This window comes from Quercus robur, chromosome 9 (genome assembly GCF_932294415.1).
Source record: "Quercus robur chromosome 9, dhQueRobu3.1, whole genome shotgun sequence".
NCBI classification, from domain to species: domain Eukaryota; kingdom Viridiplantae; phylum Streptophyta; class Magnoliopsida; order Fagales; family Fagaceae; genus Quercus; species Quercus robur.
This window is the reverse complement of record NC_065542.1, coordinates 18,901,060-18,920,909: the sequence shown is the minus strand read 5'-3', so window position 1 is coordinate 18,920,909 and position 19,850 is coordinate 18,901,060. Positions and strand designations below refer to the sequence as shown.

Sequence of the window (19,850 nt, the reverse complement as noted above, 5' to 3'; positions counted from 1 at the left end):
CACTATCTAGTCTTCCTACCTATTTTCTATCGCTATTCACAATTCCTACTCATGTGGCTAATAGAATTGAAAAGTTGCAAAGGGATTTTCTATGGGGTGATAGCAAAACTCATCTAGTAGGATGGGATAAAGTTTGTGCACCTATAGCCAATGGTGGTTTGGGGATAAGGAAACTTACTACTTTCAATAAGGCCTTATTGGGGAAATGGTTGTGGCAGTTTGGGAAGGAAGAGGATCGGTTATGGAGGAGGGTGGTAGCTTCAAATATGGGGAAGAATGGGGGAGTTGGACCTCAATACTGGGTAGGGGAGTTCATGGGTGTGGTTTGTGAAGAGGTATTCGCATGGGATGGGAGGATTTTAGCAAAAATTGTCAGTTTGTTGTTGGGTTAGGGAATAGAGTGAGGTTTTGGCAAGATGGGTGGTGTGGGGATCAACCTTTTCACTTGGCTTTCCCAAGGTTGTATGGTATTGCCATTGATAAGGAGGTATCTGTTGAAGCTTCTTTGTCAAGGCAGGAAGCGGAGGATAGAAGAATTTGGATGCTCATTTTATTCGAGAATTTAATGATTGGGAGAAGGATGAAGGGCTGCATTTTCTTCGTATATTGGGAGCTAATACTCCTCCAATGGATGTGGGAGATCGGATGAGATGAAAGTTGAAGCTTAATGGGGACTTTAATATCCGGTCATATTATAACAAATTAAGGAATTCTCCTCCAATTGTCTTTCCTTGGAAAGCTATATGGAAAGTAAAGGCCCCTAGGCGAGTTTCCTTTTTTGTTTGGTGTGTAGCTTGGAATAAGATCCTAACGGGTGATAATCTAAGATTGAGGAGATTGGTTTTTGTGGACTGGTGTATTATGTGTCGACATTGTGGAGAGACGATAGACCACTTACTTCTTCATTGTGTGATGGCTTATCGGTTATGGAGCTTTGTCTTTATAACTTTTGGCCTGTCTTGGGTTGTACCTAGATCGATCCCAGATTTGTTTTTTGGCTGGTGGAATTGGTTGGGTAAGCACTCGTCTCGAATATGGAATTTAGTTCCGTTGTGCATCTTTTAGTGTATTTGGAAGGAACGGAATCGCCAGACTTTTGAGAATTTGAATAGTTCCGGTGATCAGATGCTTGCTTCTTTTAGTGGGACTCTTTTTGATTGGTCTTGGGCTTGGGGACTCACGACTAGTGATTCTCTCCCTTTCTTTCATTAGCTCTCTTTCTCTTTGTAATAAATCTGTGGATTGGTTTTCTTTTTTGTTTTTTCTCTGTTTTCCTTCTTGTATTTTCTGGGTTTGCTCTATGTTCTTCATGCATAGAGTAGCCATTTGTATATATAACATTCTTACTTATCAAAAAAAACATAGTTTATGGTGGTAATTTGCATTTAACCCTTAAAAAATACTATAATAAGGACCTCAATCAAAATGTCAAATCAAGCCTACTTAAATATAATCCAAAGTTTATGTCAAGTATTAATATAAATAATAATTGGCAAGGCAAACTACGAGGGCAATGAGGAGTTTGGATGTTAGATTTGTTTGATCTTTTGATTGGGAGTTAGATTTGGTGGCCTCATTCCTCCAACTATTAGATTCCCATATGCCTATTAGAGGGACCACAAAACCTGCTGTAATTTCCTCAAAAAAACACAACATCCTTGAGGTTTTGAGTGAAAAACTTAAACTTAACCCATTATAATGTTATTTTATATGTAAACAGTTAATTATGTAATACTTAACCCTCTAGGGTTTCTAGTGTAATTAAAAAAAAAAAACCCTATGGTATCGTTTATGTGAAAATGATGCTTTGAATATGGACACGTGTCGTCACATGAGCAACTCACTATTTATTTCGATGTATGTTTAATGATTTACACAAAAAACAATACCAATGGATGATTAAGTATCACATTCAAAACTTCAGGGGGGGTTTTGTATTTTATAGATAAACCACAAGGGGGTTTGTACACCTTTCCCTTTTGTTTTTTTTTTTTTATAAGTAACTAAAATTCCTTTTTTTTTTCTTTTGGAGAATGATTAGAATATCTAAGAAGTGCTGCTACCACAGCTCAAACCCCTACCCCCCTCTCCCCCAAACCACCCCCCCCCCCCCCCAAGCACTTTGTACTTGGGGAGAGTTCCACTTGAACCATTCGGTGCTAGTAACTAAAATTCTTTAAAAAGTAAAAAAAATGGTGCAACCCTAGTCCATGGAAAATATACAAAGAATGTGTGAAGAGGCACTTTATTCATTTAAGTTTAATCTGATGATAAATTCTTATTAAAAAAAGGCTGCATGTGCAAAATACATGGTTTATTGCCTATTTGTTAAAAGGCACAAGGGAATTATCCAAATTTTGTTGTTATCCAAAATTATTCCAGTTTTCAAGTGGTTAAATTATTAATGTGTAACTAGCTTAACAATTACAAGAGAAAAATAAATAAATAAATTCTTTTTCGTAGCCTATTACTTGCAATGACTGCCAGACAACCCTACACTTGCCCAAAGACATGGTTAAATTAACAATCTCATAAACTTGCACAAGAAAACGAAGACATGTATAACTAAAAATTGATATCACCATTAGGAAAAACTGAAAAAAAAAAAAAGGGGGGGGGGGGGGGTGTGGGGGGGAAGAAGAAGGAAAAAAAGAAAGAGTAAAGAAATTAGTGGCAATACCTGGATATTTGGTCATCGACCTCTTCCTGCAAAATCTCATATAAAGCAGAGCTAAAATCTTTGTGACAATCTAATTCTAAGGAGTCCAGAGAAAAATCAGCGCTACTTGCTGGAAACTGCAAGGTCAAAAACAAAGTACATAAATAGACAATTAAAATCCATTTGATAAAATGACAATGCAATGTGAGCTTCATGCATGCTGATAGGCATCAGTTAACCATAACTTTCAAAGCAATGGAATGTTGTTATCTAAAAACAACTAAGATCAAAACCTCAGACAAGTACTAGAAAGATAAAGATATTATGCATCCAACTACCACACCAAAGTTCAAAACCTACATAATGTAGTTTATGTAATTCAAATAGCAATTTATATCAGCCCACCCTAGTCATCCAATTTAACAGTGGGTTGTTTTTTGTATTATAGAGCACCCTAAGGACTCACTTCCTCCTGTTGTAAGAGCAAGGTGGAAGGTGAGGTCGTAGAGTCAAGACCCATCAGGTGTGTGTAACTCAATAGATATTCTGATTAATATATTAGTGATAGGGTCAAACTAGTTATATTGCTTTGGAATTAAGCTATAAATAACATTTACATGTGTTAAGGTAAATGATTAACCTTAAACACAAGTTCTCAACCTAGAAAACATAGTATCAAAGCCGATGTAACCTCTAAAGAGCTGCCCATCATATTCAACCACCATTGATGCCATCCACCAAACAAGACTTCGCAGTTTGCTGTTGCTATCATCTGCCATGCCAAACTTCATTGGTTACCATTGCTGTCTTCTAAAATTCTGGTGTTATCTATTTCAGGCCCAATAGATGTAGTTCTTGATCCCAAAGACTTGTGAAGGTAGCAAAGGTGGGAAAGGTAGTCAAAACGTCTGAACTACTTGCATCACTACAGGAGTAGAGGATGATGGTGTGTAATACTGGAGATGATCAAATAACCCCTTTCCTCTTAAAGAATATCACAACATATCGGGCTCAATAGATGTAGTTCTTTCCAATAAACTTAATTGATGTCATGGGAGAACCCAAAGTAATTAACGAAGAAATAGGTTTAGTCTAGCATTCATGGTGCAAGCAAACAAGTAAAAAAATTAGGCCAGACAGTAGTGGAATGACCTTACAAGCTGCCTAAACGAGATTAATAATGGTGGAAATGACTGGAAGCAACAAAGGATGTCACTGAACCAGCCTAAAGAAGCTTTAAATCAGCTGAAAAATACACAAACTGACTGAAGTATGCTTTGTTTCATTCGAAACACCCAAACTGGACAAAATGTGCTTTACAACAGCCAAAAACACTTGATCCAGTCAAAATAAAGTCTGTATCGGCTGAAAAATACCAAAACCAACCAAAATGTAACCAACACCGGAATAGCCTGAGAAGGAATATATAGGATTGGATCAAAATCAGGTCAAATCAGAATAAATCAGGTCAAACTCGAGTTGAGCCAGAATAAATTGTGTCAAACAGGTCAAGCTTGGGCCAAACTTCTACCAAGATAAACAAGATATCCAAGGAACCCCTGCCGATTCACCAAGAAACTATGAAAGACCCCAGAAGTACCTCTTTTTCATCGGGAATCAACAAACCCAGCAGCCACAATCTTGGTTCTGTTGTTCCATGAACAACCTATTAACCAACAATGGTCACAACAATGTTGGTGAAGACGAGAATCATTACCTCATCTTCACACAACACCCAATGACATTCAAATGTCCAGAAACCAAGTACTCAGCCCAGTAGTGTTCAACTCAAGTTAGGATAAACATGTAAGGGCAAGAGGAAAAACTAGAAGGAAAGGAAATAAATGCAAGAAAGAATCTGAAGCAAGGGTTTTATGGCTATGATATTATGTTAAAAAAGGGAATAAATGATAAAGAAATTGCACAGAAAGAGAGAAATTTTTGAATTCCAGCCCTCAAACCACCCATTATAATGTATGCAAGAGTTATTTACAACTAGAAGGGGAATATTCTTGATGGTGACATATGATAAGGACACCTCATCTCTTGAATAACTCTTCTAGAAGTGTAATATTCGTACAACATAATATTATCCCTATACCATCTTTCTAACTCTATTAACACCAATGAAAAATCTATGCAATTTTAACACAACTAGGAATAGAAGAATATGTATAGTGACTATTGACATCCAAGTGCAAGTCAAGTGACCATTTCTAGTATCTGGTATCAATTATCCATAAGAATCAGAAGAATGAGCACATTGCCATGAAATTGTGGAAAGGTGGGTCAACCAAAGAAATGGAGAGAGAGAATATTAGGTCACTAGCAAATAAATGCTTAATGTGATTTTTAGGACATTCATTTTTATCCCCCTATTTTTTGGGGGGAAAGGGGTGGGGGGGATGAATGTTGGGGTGGGAAAAATAGTAGCAAACAGTATAAATTAAAAATGATGATAAATTAAATACAACAGTAATCTAGTCGTGAAGTCTTCAAAGTTGTATACCGGAAGTTTAAGATCGATTTCGGAGCTAAGCATCTCATCAACCAGTCTTAGTAGATATAATGTATTATCTCTACATGGTTGAGACACAAAGATATTCTCCTCAGAAGATAAGTCCATCAGGCTCCGTATCAAATCATCATATATATCACGAAGCAAGTACTGATAAGAAACACCTCCCTGCAGAGCAACAATATTTAAGCAAACCAATATTTTGAGTGTAATAGCGACTTAAATAAGAATTACAGATAAAATAAAGAAGATATTGATGGCATAGTGAAGATTCCAACAAACCTTCTCAAAGTATGCAAGAAGGAAATTCACCGTCTCCTCCAACTGCTGCCAGCCACCTTTTACAGAATGCATATAATAACAAAGAACAACACTAAAGAGGTTCCTCACAAGACGCTGTTCATTTATCTCATTGTCACTTTGATTTCGTGACTCAACTTTGTAGTTTTTTATCACATCCAGCTGTATAGAAGCCATTAACCAAGCATTCCACCCATATTCCTGTTTGCAGCAATTGAGTATTTAGACAGTACTTTTAAGCATTAAGATAAGCATGACTATAGTATCAAAACTTTACTGTACTAATACCATAAAAGCTTCAAGATTTGAAGGATTTGAATCAAGAAGATCAAGTAGATCTCTGATTATTTTCATTCTTGCAGGCACATCTTCACAACATGATAGGAATCTGAAAATGAGTACTAATATCTGAGGAAGAAAAAAATGAGAGTTATGCCCCTTGCTTCTCTGCCTGTCAAGCTGGTTCTGCATCTGTAACACCTGCAAACAACAATTCTAATTCAAAGTTAAAGTCCCTCCTGGGAAGAAGGCTTGACCTCTTTGTTGTACCCAAAATATGTCCTAAAAAATTGAATACTAACAAGCAACGACACAGGTAGAATAGAAAGTGGTTTCACAATAATGTAATTACCTGTTTGGGGCTAGCACCACCAAGAAGAACATCAAACAAGGTGGCACACAAATTATCTGTCAGTGGAAACCTGAACAACCTATCCGACATGGCTGAGAAAATTGGTTGCATCCTTAAACTGATTTTCTTAGGGTTCTCTGAAAGCGATCTGGATCTTCCAACGGATAGATTGAAGAACCTTGGTCCCTTTTTCTCAGATGGAAGACCAACCAAAAGTCTTCCTAGAAACTGTAAGCTAAGCAATCTAATAGGCTCAGATTCCCTGTCAAAGACAAATTTAAAGATAACAATATTAGAATGAGTGATGTCATAAATCATGCTTTCAAAGCTTGCTTTTGCAGCTGGATGCCAGACTTCACATCATTTATAATGTATTCGTAAAAGAAAGTGATTTATTCGATGGTTACAATAGGGAGAGGGATTTGAACCCTAGATGTCTCCACTGGAAATAATAAGAGGTGTCAGTTAAGCTACAAGCTCTTGGCATATTCGTAAAAGAAGTGAAATGCAAATTGCACAGTATATAATGACAATACTAATAATAAAATAACATATAAGTCAATAAATCATTAAAAAAAATAACACAAGTTGTTCTTAAGTTTAAAAGAAACATGAAATTCATTCATACCATGATGATTCATCATTGGTGATTTGCAACAGTTTTATAAATGAATAAATTTTAATATCAGAATTAGAATAATACTTGCAATTACATAAATTTTGTTAGACCAAGGTGGAATAATTAAAAAATTTACAGACGAAGCAAACTCTTAGAATTTCCCTGGTGAGAATACGCTGAAGTTGCTCAATGTTATGTGGGTTCTGGAAAATGCACCGACAAATGATTCAGAATTGACTTCCAAAAGAGAATATCAACTGTATTTTAAACCCATTCCCCACAACATATCTCACTAACCAACGCCACTCTTTCTTATGAAAGCATGAGTAAACAATTGGTTTCAAAAGCCCTCCCATTGACTTTTTCTCTTTCGATAAGTTAGAAAAATTTTATTAAACAAGGCTACTTCATGTAAGGAGAATGGAGTAGCAAAAGAAAATATATATATACAGAAAGTTTTATTAAACAAGACTACTCATCAACTTAGAAAGTTTCTAACATGTAATAGTTTGTATAGTCTACAAATTTAACTATAAATCCAATGTTACTCATTGAAGATGACAACCAAACATTTACTAACAAATATAGGAGACCTTCCATTTAGAGCCTATTATAAACTAATAAAGTATATGAACCATACAAAAATACATTTTGAATTTTAAATTATTAAGAAAATGCAGAAAATAATATCTACTAACAGATATCAGAGAGGATTGAATAAAAATCACAGAATTGAGTTGAAACCTCAAAAGAATCAGATGTTAGAGGCTGTCATATTATAGTTGAGTAGAGCTGCTGTAATACAATATAGCCATTGATATATGTTACATATATTATTGTACTATAGCTATTCAACTGGCATACCCACCTTTATGATTTATCCCTAAAGTCATTACCACTCTTTTTCCCCACCTTATATTGTTACACCTATCCCAACAAGCAAATATCAGTAAATTTTATTGTCTCCAAAAGTTGCATGTCAATTAATGTCTTCAAATCTGTCTATATCCAGTCATCTGTATTAGGAGGAAGATAGTTGGCATGGTAATAGATTGGAACATGTCCAACAAAGGTTTGGAGACATTAATGATACCGGACAAGAATTCCAACTCTAAGAAACAAAACAGAGCTGGTCATCACTTCATTGTCATAGTTCATCACCTCATCCTTTTTTTTTTTTTTTGATAAGTAACGTAAGAATTTTTATTAAGGAAAAAGAAAAGCCAACCAAGTACACTGGAAGTGTACTACAGCGACACAAATCAAGAACCCAAATTACAATAGTCAAAAAGATCGAGAAGAGATAAACAAGAACAAAATGGCACAACTAAACTCCAATCAAGGAGAGTACGGATAAAGAAAGACTTAGGTTGTGTTTGGCAATATGTAAAATGTTTTCCAAGTGTAAAAATATTTTACAAAAAGGAAAATATTTTTAGATGTTTGTTTGTGTTTTGGAAAATTTTCTGGAAAAGTATTTTGTGTTTGGTAATGCATGTAGAAACTTATTTTTAGAAAACTCAGCCACCACAGTCACCACCATAAACCCAACCACCACCGGCCACTACAAACCTAGCCATTAACAACCACCACATAACCAATTAACCTGAAAAAATCATAATCAAAATCAAAACCCATCAATCTTAAAATCAATATCAAAACCCATCTACCAAAACCCACAAACCACCCCAACCACCAATCCACCACCCCCAATCGGCCACCATCAAAACCCACAAACACATGAATCAACCCACCACCGATCCTCCAAAACCCAAGAACAAATGTTACTTTACAACAAATAAATAAAAACCAAAGAGGGCAGCGACCGCGTGAGTGAGGGATGGGTTGAGGCAGCGAGATTGTTGGGTTGAGGGATGGGTCAAGGCGGCGAGATCGATGTGTGGAGGATCTAGGCTTGGGTTTGATAGAGATGGAGGAGCAGAGGTCGAAAATGGAAGAGAAGAAGAGATGAGGAAGAAGAGAGAAAAGAGAGAAAGCTTGGCTGGTCCAGTGGGGTGGCGTGATTTGGGCAGTGGAGCGGCACGATCTGGGCTGGTCCGAAACTTGGCTGGGTTCCTAGCTCATTCTCTCTCTCTCTTCAAGTTTTCAGTCCATAAAAATGGGTTTGAAGGTAAATTGAGAGTGTCAATGATTTTACGGTTGAAGGGGCAAAATTTTACAGTCAAAGTAAATGGTTTTCAGTTTGACTGAGTTTTACATGTGCACCCAAACACACATCAGGGTGTAAAATATTTTCTCAATTTCATTTACACCCAAAACAAACACAGCCTTAATCAAGAATAAACCGTTCACAATCCTCAAAGCATCAAGCATTCTGCTCCTGCCATAAGCACCAGAACAAACAATGCGGCAAAAACCTCCATAAATCAATATTTCGATGTCTACCAAACTTGCCTTGCCAAGAAACTAACAGCTCACTAACGTTATACAGCATAACCCAATGGATACCAAACAAACAAAATACCATAGACCACAACTCATATGCCATAGAACAATGAAGAAGAAGGTCATCACCTCATCCATTATTGTATTTGTAACCATTGAGAACTAACCTCTGAAGAAGATTTACAAAAATGTGACAGCCAGCAATGGTATTAACTTGTTCAAGAAAGGGAGCAAGCAGTGGTTTCTGAGAAACAGCACGAATAACCATGTGTAAAACGTCCTCAATGCATGACATATCCTGACTCGTCTCAAAAAAAGCTATGAGAGCTTTTGTATCTGCTGCTGAAATACTTTGCCTGCATATCACCCAGGACATTTTGTAAACTGTTTTTAGAAGTAAATAATGCATTAACAAAAGTGCAAGGGTGCTACCCAAGTACAGAGGGTGTATACAAGGAGCAAGGCACAAAAAAAAAGAAATAAATAACCAAAATTAAGAATTAATGAAAGCTCAAGGAATCCAGGAACCCCAGGAAACCAGCAACAAAATATATAGGAGATGTCAAAATCCATTAATATAAGGACTTCAAAAATTAGTATTTTAGCTTCAACACACCTAAATCTTGTCCCTCAAAGCCAGAAAATTTTTAAATGAAACCTGAAAAAGATGAAAATGACCTGCTACAACAGACAAGTGGAAACATGACAGCAAGTACATGTTCGCAGACCATTGAACACACTGATCTGACAAAGGAACTATACCTGAGGCTCATTTCGCCAAGACTTAATAATAGAAGGCGGATTTTATGTATTTCTTCTAGACTAGGTCTCTCTCCAATAACTTGTTTGGTTGTGGGATGCAGAAGAGGCTTGCTGCCAATGGCAAATCGAGACTTTGCATTATCCCAATAAAATTGGCGTATCATATCAAGAACACGAGGGAGCCGACATAGACTCTTAAGCAACCTTGGATCATTATCGAATTGCTGGATGAGAAACATGTACAATTCACGCTGAACCTTGTAAGATGTGTAGAGCCAGACAAGAGGATTAAGAAATATGCTAGATATAGCATCTTTGACAAGCAGCTCTGCCAAGCCTGAAGGAATGGAAAATCATAAACACATAAGAAATACTTTTAGGAATTCACTGACCAAAAGGCAACAGAAGAAATAAGAAAATTAGCAGATGAATTTGAAGCCAGCTAAATAAAAACCAAGGAACAGTTTAAGATATACCAGAGTTTGCAACAACATTAAAGAGATGTTTCAAAGCAGAAAGTGTTTCCAAATTAAGTTGCTGTGGAGGAACCGATTGCAACAAGAATCCAAGTACAGAAAATCCAGAAAGAAGATGCATCTGCTGCTGATTTGCTAAATTCTCATCTAGGACCGAAGCAACTATCTCAATAACCTCAGCTATGAGACGCTCTCTTGTGATAGGTGTCAGCAATGTATGTTCAAATTGTGCACTTGCTTCATTCTCATATTTAATAGACTGGGTGATTAGAGGAAAAAACACAGATACACCGCCAACACAGTAAATTATCTGTTGCAGCAAGCGTCTTGAACACAATTGTGTGCCAGGCATCACAGTCGCTTTAAAGGAGTTCTTATCCATTGCATGATCAAACACTGGAGAAACATTAAACAATGTCCTTCCATCACTTGCCTGAAAGGAGAAATTAACTTCTTAGAGTTCATCGCCAGACAAAACAGTAAACTTAGAGATAATTATTCTTTCATGTAAGAGAGCAAACCTGCGCATTGAGTCCAAAGATAATTTTGGATGCAAGACCATCTTTAGCATCAAGAATTCCACTAGGCAACGGGTGATCATAAAAAGGTGCTGCTTCATTCTCAAGGAAGGAATACATATAGCTTGGTCCAAGGGAATAGATACCCCGGACTTGCTCAGAAGAAATGGCATCACTAAACAAATAAATAGGACCAATCTGACCAAGAAAAGGAACTGAATCTTTGATCGACTCCAAAGTGTTTTCTTCTTCAAATATAGGCACATTAAGTTTTGCACCAATTGTGCAACTTGTTAATGATTCATTAACTTTTGCATATCTAACACAAAAAAGTATTATTGTTAGGGACATCTATCTGTTTTGAGAAAAATAAATCTTACAACCTTTTTCTAAAGATGAATAAATAAGAATAGAGATGGCCTAGAACCTGCATCTTTCAGATGAAACTAGATCACCATCCACATAACACCTCAATAAGCTACCCCCAGAAAAAGCTCTTCCAATGCTATGAGTTATACAAAGAAAATACCATTTTTTTCTAACTAGATTAACATGCAGTGGGACACATTGTCGCTTCAGATTTAATGTCTGCATAAGGCAAGAAAAAATCATCACCAATTGCATGCTCTGGCAGTAAATTTAACAACGTAAAAAGTACATAAAGGCCAAGACAATTCAGAATGCAACAAATCAAAATTTGAACATGTGCAATCAGATTGTATTAACAAAAACACAATTTCAGATCGAATAGAAATGAAACACGGAGAATTTCCTAACTGAAAACGTATATTTTACCTCATAAATAAGCTTGTCCCTTGCAACCAAAGCCACACACCCCCTACCATTTTCTGTAAGAAAACTGAAAAGACCCATTGCTCCACTCCTTGGGAAGTTCTCTACCCTAAGCCAACATGAAAAAGAAAAACCCTTATTGAGAGGCCACTGGAGAGGTGTTCTAATTACGATCCCCTACAAGATATAAAAGAGAAAAATCAGGTATAACCTACAATTCCAAGATCAAATATATTATGCCAATCCAAACAAATATTTCTAAAGGATTTCCAGCAGATTCATTTCATAAATGTTCCCATTTTGCACCCAAAATTGCTTTAAAGACAATAATTTGAACTTAATAATAGAAATAACACCAGCTTATTTGCATCAATTTCTTCAGCTTATTTTGTTTATTATATAAAAGTACAAATGTAACTTGAAAAGGTAACGCATCAAAAAGTTGTATATTCCCGTTAAGGATGATAATAAGCTGACCCAAACAGGGTCAAACAGAATGGTATCCAAATGCAAATACAATCCTTAAATGTAGCAGGTTTTTCTGCTATCAGAAAACAACCCAGATTTAACAGTCCACAAACTTTTGCAAATTTTTGGTATAATAAACATAAACTTCACAAGAGTTTAATCTACATGTGATTGTTCTTTGGGATTACTTAGGCTGGAAAAAGCACTTACAGAGTTATTCCCATTGAGATCAAAAAAGGAAGTTGGTCCCTTCTCATTTAACATTGACGAAACAGTGGTCAACAGTAGTGAGCTGTACTGTTGCCTACTCCCAACTTTCTCACTTCGGAGGAGGGCAAAGATTTTGCGGATATCCTTCCCAGATATGCTATGCCCACCAATGACCTGAATTAACTGGGCAATTTTCAAGATGACATTATCAGTATCTTCTAGAGAAAACCAATCAAGAAGAAAGTTTAGCATTCCTGCTCTGACACAAGACGCTCGATTAGAAATGGAATCCCTAAGCAGCTGTTGAAACACATTGAGCCCATGATGCCGCAATGACTCACTGCTCTGCCCAATCAGAAAATGGCAAGCATGAGACAAAATTATGTTAGAAAATCGCAATTTCACATATTAGTAATATAAAATCAAGCAAATAGGGATCAACAAAAAGAGAAAATAGAAGGGAAACAAATCACCAACCTTCCGTAGAACACAAAGATAAAGTATGATGACATCTTCATTCTGAGTCAAAGAAAAAAAGTTATATATGAGATGCATGACTCATAAATTAATTGAATGGCCCAAACTCAGCATAAATGTAAAAATCATCAATAGAAACTTGAGTAATCCAAAAGCATAACCAAATATCAAGAACCTAAAAAAGTTTTGGCTAAGAATCACCTTTATTATGGGGCTTGATTTTACATCAAACTTTCCATCTACAAGCATATCAAGCAGTGTATTCATTAGCCCTTCTCCTGGATGCCATTGGCTAAAGTCCAACAGCAAACTTTGCAATGTCTGGTAACCCTTGCCAGCAAGAGCTCTAAATGCAGCCTACAAAACATAAAGTAATGTAGAATTAGAAAGGCATTGGGACCGTTCATTCAGAAAAATAAAAGGAGAATACTACTATAAATTCATCTCGACACAATAACGCAAACCCAGTACAAGGTAAAAAACAAACATAATATGGTGAAAACACCTTTAAAAGCGGTCGATCAACAGCTCACATTGAAAACAACCTACCCTATCAACATAAATACTACCGCCACCACATTCATTACTGCTACACACCACCATCATCACAACCATCTATGCTATTTGTTACAATTGCTCAAGTCATTGCCCTAAAATTGGTAATTTACTAATTTTATGGCAATGAATTGAGCATTGTAACAACCACAAAAGAAAGCCACCTTGAGTTGCAATCAATCAAGCTTTAAGAGGAGAAACAGCAGAAGAACAAATAAAGTAGAAGAATACCACGAGAAGAAGAATGCAAAAGGAAGAGAATACATTATGGGGAGGGGGAAGCTACTGAGTTCTAGATCAAACAGCCACCTCCTCCTCCCATAAGAAAGGGTGGAAGGTTGTGGGTTCAAAACCCACTAGGTGCATGTGTAAACTTACCAACCAAGAAACAAAGGAGTCCTTAGTAAGATAACTCCAAGTCCCAAATGTGAAAGGAGAGAGAAGTTATCTAAATTACCTCAAAGGTTACCACCCACAAAAGCAAACCTCTACAATTTTTTGGGGGGACCTGCCACGTCGTTGGGCTGGGTATTACAGTTAAAAAGGACATGCTGCCTGTGTGGAATGCAGTTCCTTCAAGTCTTATGTGGCTCATTTCTTATTTTGAGGGAAAGGAATTTGTGGGTGTTTGGAGATAAAGAGTCTTTGGTTCTCCTTCTTAAGTCATAGCTGCTGAGCACAATCTTCTCCTGGCATAGAGCTCACTCTTCTTCCCAAGCTTTTTTCAGACTTATTGTTGATGATGGATAGCTTCACTTTAAGGTGATTTTTATTGTCCTTTTGTTATTGTACTTTTCTGTAGTATACTTCCTGTAGACTGCATTTTTTTTTTTCATTTAATGATTTTTTTTATTATTATTAAGTAAAAATAAACATTTTTTGGGGGGGATAAGTAACGGTAATCGGCAAACCACTACATGATTATTGATAACACTTTAGGCTCAATTCACACCTTTAATGCCTCGTAAGATTCTTATCCAATTACAGACATGGCAAGATTTAAAAACACACTGCAAATGCTGATAATGATTATAATTACAACTTCTTAGAGCATAAGACATTTCCACAGGAATTTCAAAAATTGTGTTGGAGTAATATTATCAGAGATTAAGACAAACTTGCTTGCCTTTGAAACTATAACTGAACCCTATGCCCCTAATATTCAATGCTTTTTCTTTTTTGATATGAAAAAATTTCATTAAAAAGGTGCAGAGGGGCACAAACCATGTATACAGGAAGTATAAAGAGATTCATCAACAATTACAACGATCAAATTTCTTAATTAGATTAGAAATGGAAAACTATCCTGAAGCAGATATCCCCTTGTATAAGGATCAAAGGAATGTGGACTTCAGTTCTAAAGCCAATCTTTCATGCCCTTCAAAACTCCAAGCATTTCTTTCTTCCAAAATAATTTCCATAAGGCAATTAGGTATCGCATTTCAAATGCTTATACTACAATGTCAACCATACCAACCTTGCCAGCAAGCTAGCAAGTCAACCACACCACATGGCATTATCCATTGGACCCTAAAAAGGCCAAAAACCAACGAACAATGAATAAGCAAATGGTCGTCAGTCTTCTTGCTCTTCTTACACAAACAAAACCAATCTATCACAATAACATGTCACTTCATGAGATTATCCATGGTGAGAATTCATTCAAAGCCACTGTCCAAAGGAAAGTGCCACTCTAGATTGAATCTTGGGCTTCCAAATGCCCTCCTGAGGGAAAGACAAGCCCCCCTTTGAAATTTAGAACTGTATAAAAATATTAAATTCAAACACTACATTTAGATGGATTCAAACACAATTCATCCACTCCACCTTTCCACACTTAGGAGTATTATAGTAAGTCCATAGAGGCAGCTATAGATTCCAATTCCCAATCTTGTGTGACTCCCATAGAACTGCATCCCAATGAATGATAAGCTTCTATTGTGTGCTAAACAATACAATTCAGGGGGGAGGGTGGGGAGCCTCCTTAAGACTTGATCTCCACACCATAATCGTGCCAAAACTATACTCTAGTGCTCCCGCACTAAAGCTACTAAACCAAGAGAAAGTACCCCATCCTCTCCCTATGTATTTCCATAAGCAAACGCCATAAAGCTCGATAATAGGATTAGAACCCCATCCTCCCCACATGCTACCTAACTTCTTATTCACCACCCTTCTCTAGAGAAGACCTCTCTCTCTCTCTTAGCAAATAGCCAAAGCCATTTTTCTATAATTGCTTGATAAAAGTAATCAGATTTTTAATGACCGTGCTCAATATTGCAAAGGTTCACTGAGTTTATTTCATTCAACCTATACCACCCCATAATAAATTATTTCATTCAACTATTCACCTATACCACCCCATAATAAATTATGTTGCAACTTCTCAATATGACAAACTACACTCACTAGATTAGAAAATAAGAACAAGAAGGCAGATAGATTTTCTTTTATTTTTTTGAGAAGAAGAAAGTAGGTAGATTAGATAAAGTACTTTCGATAAAGTAATTCTACCTCCCTGGGATAAATAATATTTCTTCCAACTGGCCAGACACCTCTCCATTTTTTTTCCAAAATAAAGTTCCAGATTGCTTTTTCATTGAAAGTAAAACCCAAAGGAAAATTCAAATACTTCAAGTGGACATTTGACACCTTAAGTACCAAAATATTTATCATATCCTCCACATTCTGTATATTACCACCTGGAACCAATTCCTACTTTCTCAAATTAATCCTCAACCTGGCATTGCTTGAAACCAAATAAATACACATTTCAAATGCCAACAGACTAAGGTTTCATCAGCAAAAATAAGTGAAATTATTAACAAGAGTTATGATTTGAAGCACCCTTCAACTTCCTTACCAATCATTCTACTTAATGCCTCCATCACTATAATAAATAAAAGTGGAGATAAAAGATCTCCTTTTCACAACCCTCGTGAACTATTTAAAAACTGCTAGGGTAACCATTAACCAAAATGTGGAGACACAAATGATATGCAATGCTTCATATTGGGAACACTGTATAATCAAGCACCTAGACATTTTTAATAATCAAGAAAGAAATTTCCCATAACATTTGCAATAGCAGAACAAACCATAAAATAATCCAGCTAAATAAAACAACTAGAAATTATCTAGTAAGGCATTCCTTACCATGAGAAGCAAAGGGCCGAATCATCTATTTAATTCAATCAACTCAATTCCTGATAATGTAGTTGTTGAGAGCAACAACTACATTTAGATCATGTTGACATATTTAACTCTCTCATGATTTTTTTTTTATATATAAGTAATGAAAAATATATTAAATATGCAAAAAGAGTTTCACCTAAGTATACAGGAAGATACATCAGGGAAAAGTACAATCAAGCGCAAAAATTACAGGAGTCCATTAAAGCATGAACATAAAAAAAAGAACAATATCCTAACACCGCAACCCAATCTGTCACATATGTTTTTAGTAACAGTACATCTTAGCCAAACTTGCTAGCACTGCTGACTACGATATCAATTTTGGCCTCAAAGCCTGTGCATCCTCAAATTGTGTACAGTACATTTAGATCATGTTGAATATTTCTCTTCACAAGATAATTACATAAACAATCTTAATTACCTTAATAGCAGTATTGTAATACTCTGTCTTGAAAACTGTTTAGAAACAGGTTCCCAGATTGAGATTCAGTCAAGTAACTCAACACACCCAGGTTCAACTTAGTCCTTCTAATCCAATAATCTTTGTTCTAGTCCGCTATCTGCCTAAAATTTTTCATTTCACTATGTTCATTTTCTGGCCATGCCATATGTCAGCCACCCCAATAATTAAAGACCTATAAAAATACCAAACTATTTTTCAAAATGAAATCCATCTGATTCCAAACAACCCTCTGATATCGAAGTAACTACAAATATAACTTCAACTCCTACAGGTTAGTTTTTCTAAATATCACTCAGAAACCAAAATAATTGGCCTCTATGTGCAAATTCATAACTAATTAAAAAACCTCAGTGCATATATTAGGCAGACAATCAATTCATGAAATAGTTTCCACTGTTTCCAAACAACATTAAAGCAAGCACTGAAAATTATAAATCATATGGCAGAAATCAATTTCAACAACTTGTTGCATAGGATACATATAACAAAGAAGCATTTGACCACATTGCATAGGTTACCTTTGAGGCATCATTACCCGCAAGCAGACAGGTCAGAGTTTGGAGGACATTCAAAACCAACTTTTCACTATTTGCTTCGTCAAGGTTACCATTCAATAAAGACACAATATGCAAAAAGCACTCTCCATCACGGAACAAAGCCTGATAGTACTGAAGTAACACAAATCCGTAAGACATCAGAATGTGAAAACAATATTGAGCTAACTTTCATATACACCCACACACAAATACATATTAAAATATTGCTTTATTAAAAGTAAGAAAATAGTCACTGCAGGTTGATATACCACTGGATCAGTCAGAAGCATCTCTCTCATTCCAATTAAAAGATCAATGGAAAGATCTGCAAAATTTTTTCCTCGTTCCTTTATTTCAGTAAAAGTTTCTAGAAATTTGGAGCATAACTGCAACTTTGCTTTTTGATTTTCCTCACTGAATGGTACTATCTGAGAAGGTAACAAAAAATATGAAAGGAAAAGAAACATCAGTTCAATTTCTTTAACACTGGCAATAAGGAAATCAGACGAATAAAAGTATAGAGTAATACCTTCATGAGCTCAAGTATATGCTTAAGTACACGGCTTCTTAAACCTTCTTCCCAGAATAGATCAAACAAACAATCAATACATGTGGAACTATGCAAAACTAAACTTCTTGCATCATCTGCTATTAAGAGAAATTCTGTCAAGAGCTCCATGGATGTTTCCATGCATTTAATCCAACTTTGTGCTATCTCATGTGAATCAGATTTCTGATGACTTAGAGTTTGAGTTGCTTCTGCATAATTAACCTCAATAGAAGGGCCCATATTTCCTGACCTTCTAGATTCTTGGGCTTGAATGCAAACAACTTTAAGCACCCGGGGAATTGCATTGAGTGCCTTAAAAGAAGCAACAGTTTTCTCAGCTGCAAGCTGTATCATGTGTAGTAGACTCTTGGCAAGAACACCAGCAATCTCAGGATTACAAGCACATTGTTCAAGTGCATCTAACAAAGCAGATGATTCAGGCTGCCATTGCATGAAGGGGAAGGACAGAAGAAAAAAATTAAAAGGTAAGTAAAATTCCTAATGCTCTGATACAAGATAAGTCTGAAGCACTACGAGAGCACCATATTGCAATCAAATAAAGAGATAAACTCCTTGAAATTGCTACACAAAACACAGGGCCAAAACTTTGACCAACTGTTTCATGCTCCTAGCATATACAGAGACAATGGTGCACACACATGACACATGTATATGAACACAATTGTAAAATGTGTTCAACTCAATAAATACTTGAAGTGCATTACACAAATTACCGTCAATTGGAACTTCTGCCTGAATACACAGATTGTTTAAAAGTTAAAAACAACTCAAAATGGTCCACTTTACCGATCATCAAAACTCCCCATCACATTGTCTGTTCTAATTATACAGAAAATTCAAGCGGTTTTCTGAAGCACAGAAGATCAAACTTGGGAGTAACCAATTCAAAAGACACATGACAGTTCTTTAATAGTGAATCTAACATAAGATACAAAGTGAAATTATGTAGACCATATTTGAACCTGGCAATATATATGTAGGTGCTAGGTAGCAAGAGACATTATGTCCAAGAATAATGCTTGATGCTAAGCAACAACCAAGTCAACTTACAAAAAAACTTGATTCAACAATGACATTGAGCTAGTTGTGATCCTCTAGCCATGCTTTTGACAAAGTTGTCAGAAGACATTTCTGACTACCTCTCTCTGCCTTCATGTACACCTGAACTAATATTATTGCCTATAATCTATTTTTCTATCCATAAATCACATTTTAGTGTCATAAAGGTCTTGAACAATTAATACACCATGTATTGTGATGGACACTTGAATAATTGCATAAGACAAAAAATTTAAGCTTATTGAAGAGAGGTATGTCATACAAAGGGTCAGGATAAAAGAAGCACCTACCAAGTTATGTGCACTACCACTAGAAGTTGCGGCAAATTCCACTAATGAAATTATTTCCATTTGCAGAACTTCAACCCCACTAGATTTCACTTGACTGTCAACACTACTGGAAGTAGCATATATTTCAGGCTTCCTTGGGGACCCCTCATTGTATGTGCAATACTCTCCAGAAAACTCCTCTGAAACTGGCACAAAATAGAAAAAGTTCTCAGAAAAGATAAGGTCCCAAATCCCCTCTTCCCGAAATATTTCCAGCAACACGGTTGATGAAACGAGAACCTTCCTAAACGTTTGTAGAACATAGCACTGCAAAGTATTGACAAACATCCTGCAGTAGATGATACA

The 19,850-nt window shown here is 36.1% G+C and overlaps 1 protein-coding gene across 4 annotated transcripts in view; it reads right to left on the bottom strand.

Moving 5' to 3' along the window:
* The window catches only part of LOC126698323 (BEACH domain-containing protein B), a 51,837-nt gene that overhangs the window by 20,947 nt on the left and 11,040 nt on the right, over nt 1-19,850 (bottom strand). For all 4 annotated transcript variants that reach the window (XM_050395472.1, XM_050395470.1, XM_050395471.1 and 1 more), the window contains 18 exons: nt 19,506-19,833; nt 18,115-18,576; nt 17,855-18,013; nt 17,568-17,717; nt 13,038-13,193; nt 12,837-12,878; nt 12,360-12,704; nt 11,685-11,858; nt 11,317-11,477; nt 10,893-11,208; nt 10,372-10,804; nt 9,896-10,232; nt 9,301-9,489; nt 6,109-6,370; nt 5,766-5,957; nt 5,460-5,678; nt 5,169-5,345; nt 2,681-2,796 (listed from right to left, as the gene is read on the bottom strand). In XM_050395472.1, coding sequence (XP_050251429.1) covers nt 2,681-2,796; nt 5,169-5,345; nt 5,460-5,678; nt 5,766-5,957; nt 6,109-6,370; nt 9,301-9,489; nt 9,896-10,232; nt 10,372-10,804; nt 10,893-11,208; nt 11,317-11,477; nt 11,685-11,858; nt 12,360-12,704; nt 12,837-12,878; nt 13,038-13,193; nt 17,568-17,717; nt 17,855-18,013; nt 18,115-18,576; nt 19,506-19,833 — 4,218 coding nt within the window. The remainder of the gene's footprint in view (nt 1-2,680; nt 2,797-5,168; nt 5,346-5,459; nt 5,679-5,765; nt 5,958-6,108; nt 6,371-9,300; nt 9,490-9,895; nt 10,233-10,371; nt 10,805-10,892; nt 11,209-11,316; nt 11,478-11,684; nt 11,859-12,359; nt 12,705-12,836; nt 12,879-13,037; nt 13,194-17,567; nt 17,718-17,854; nt 18,014-18,114; nt 18,577-19,505; nt 19,834-19,850) is intronic.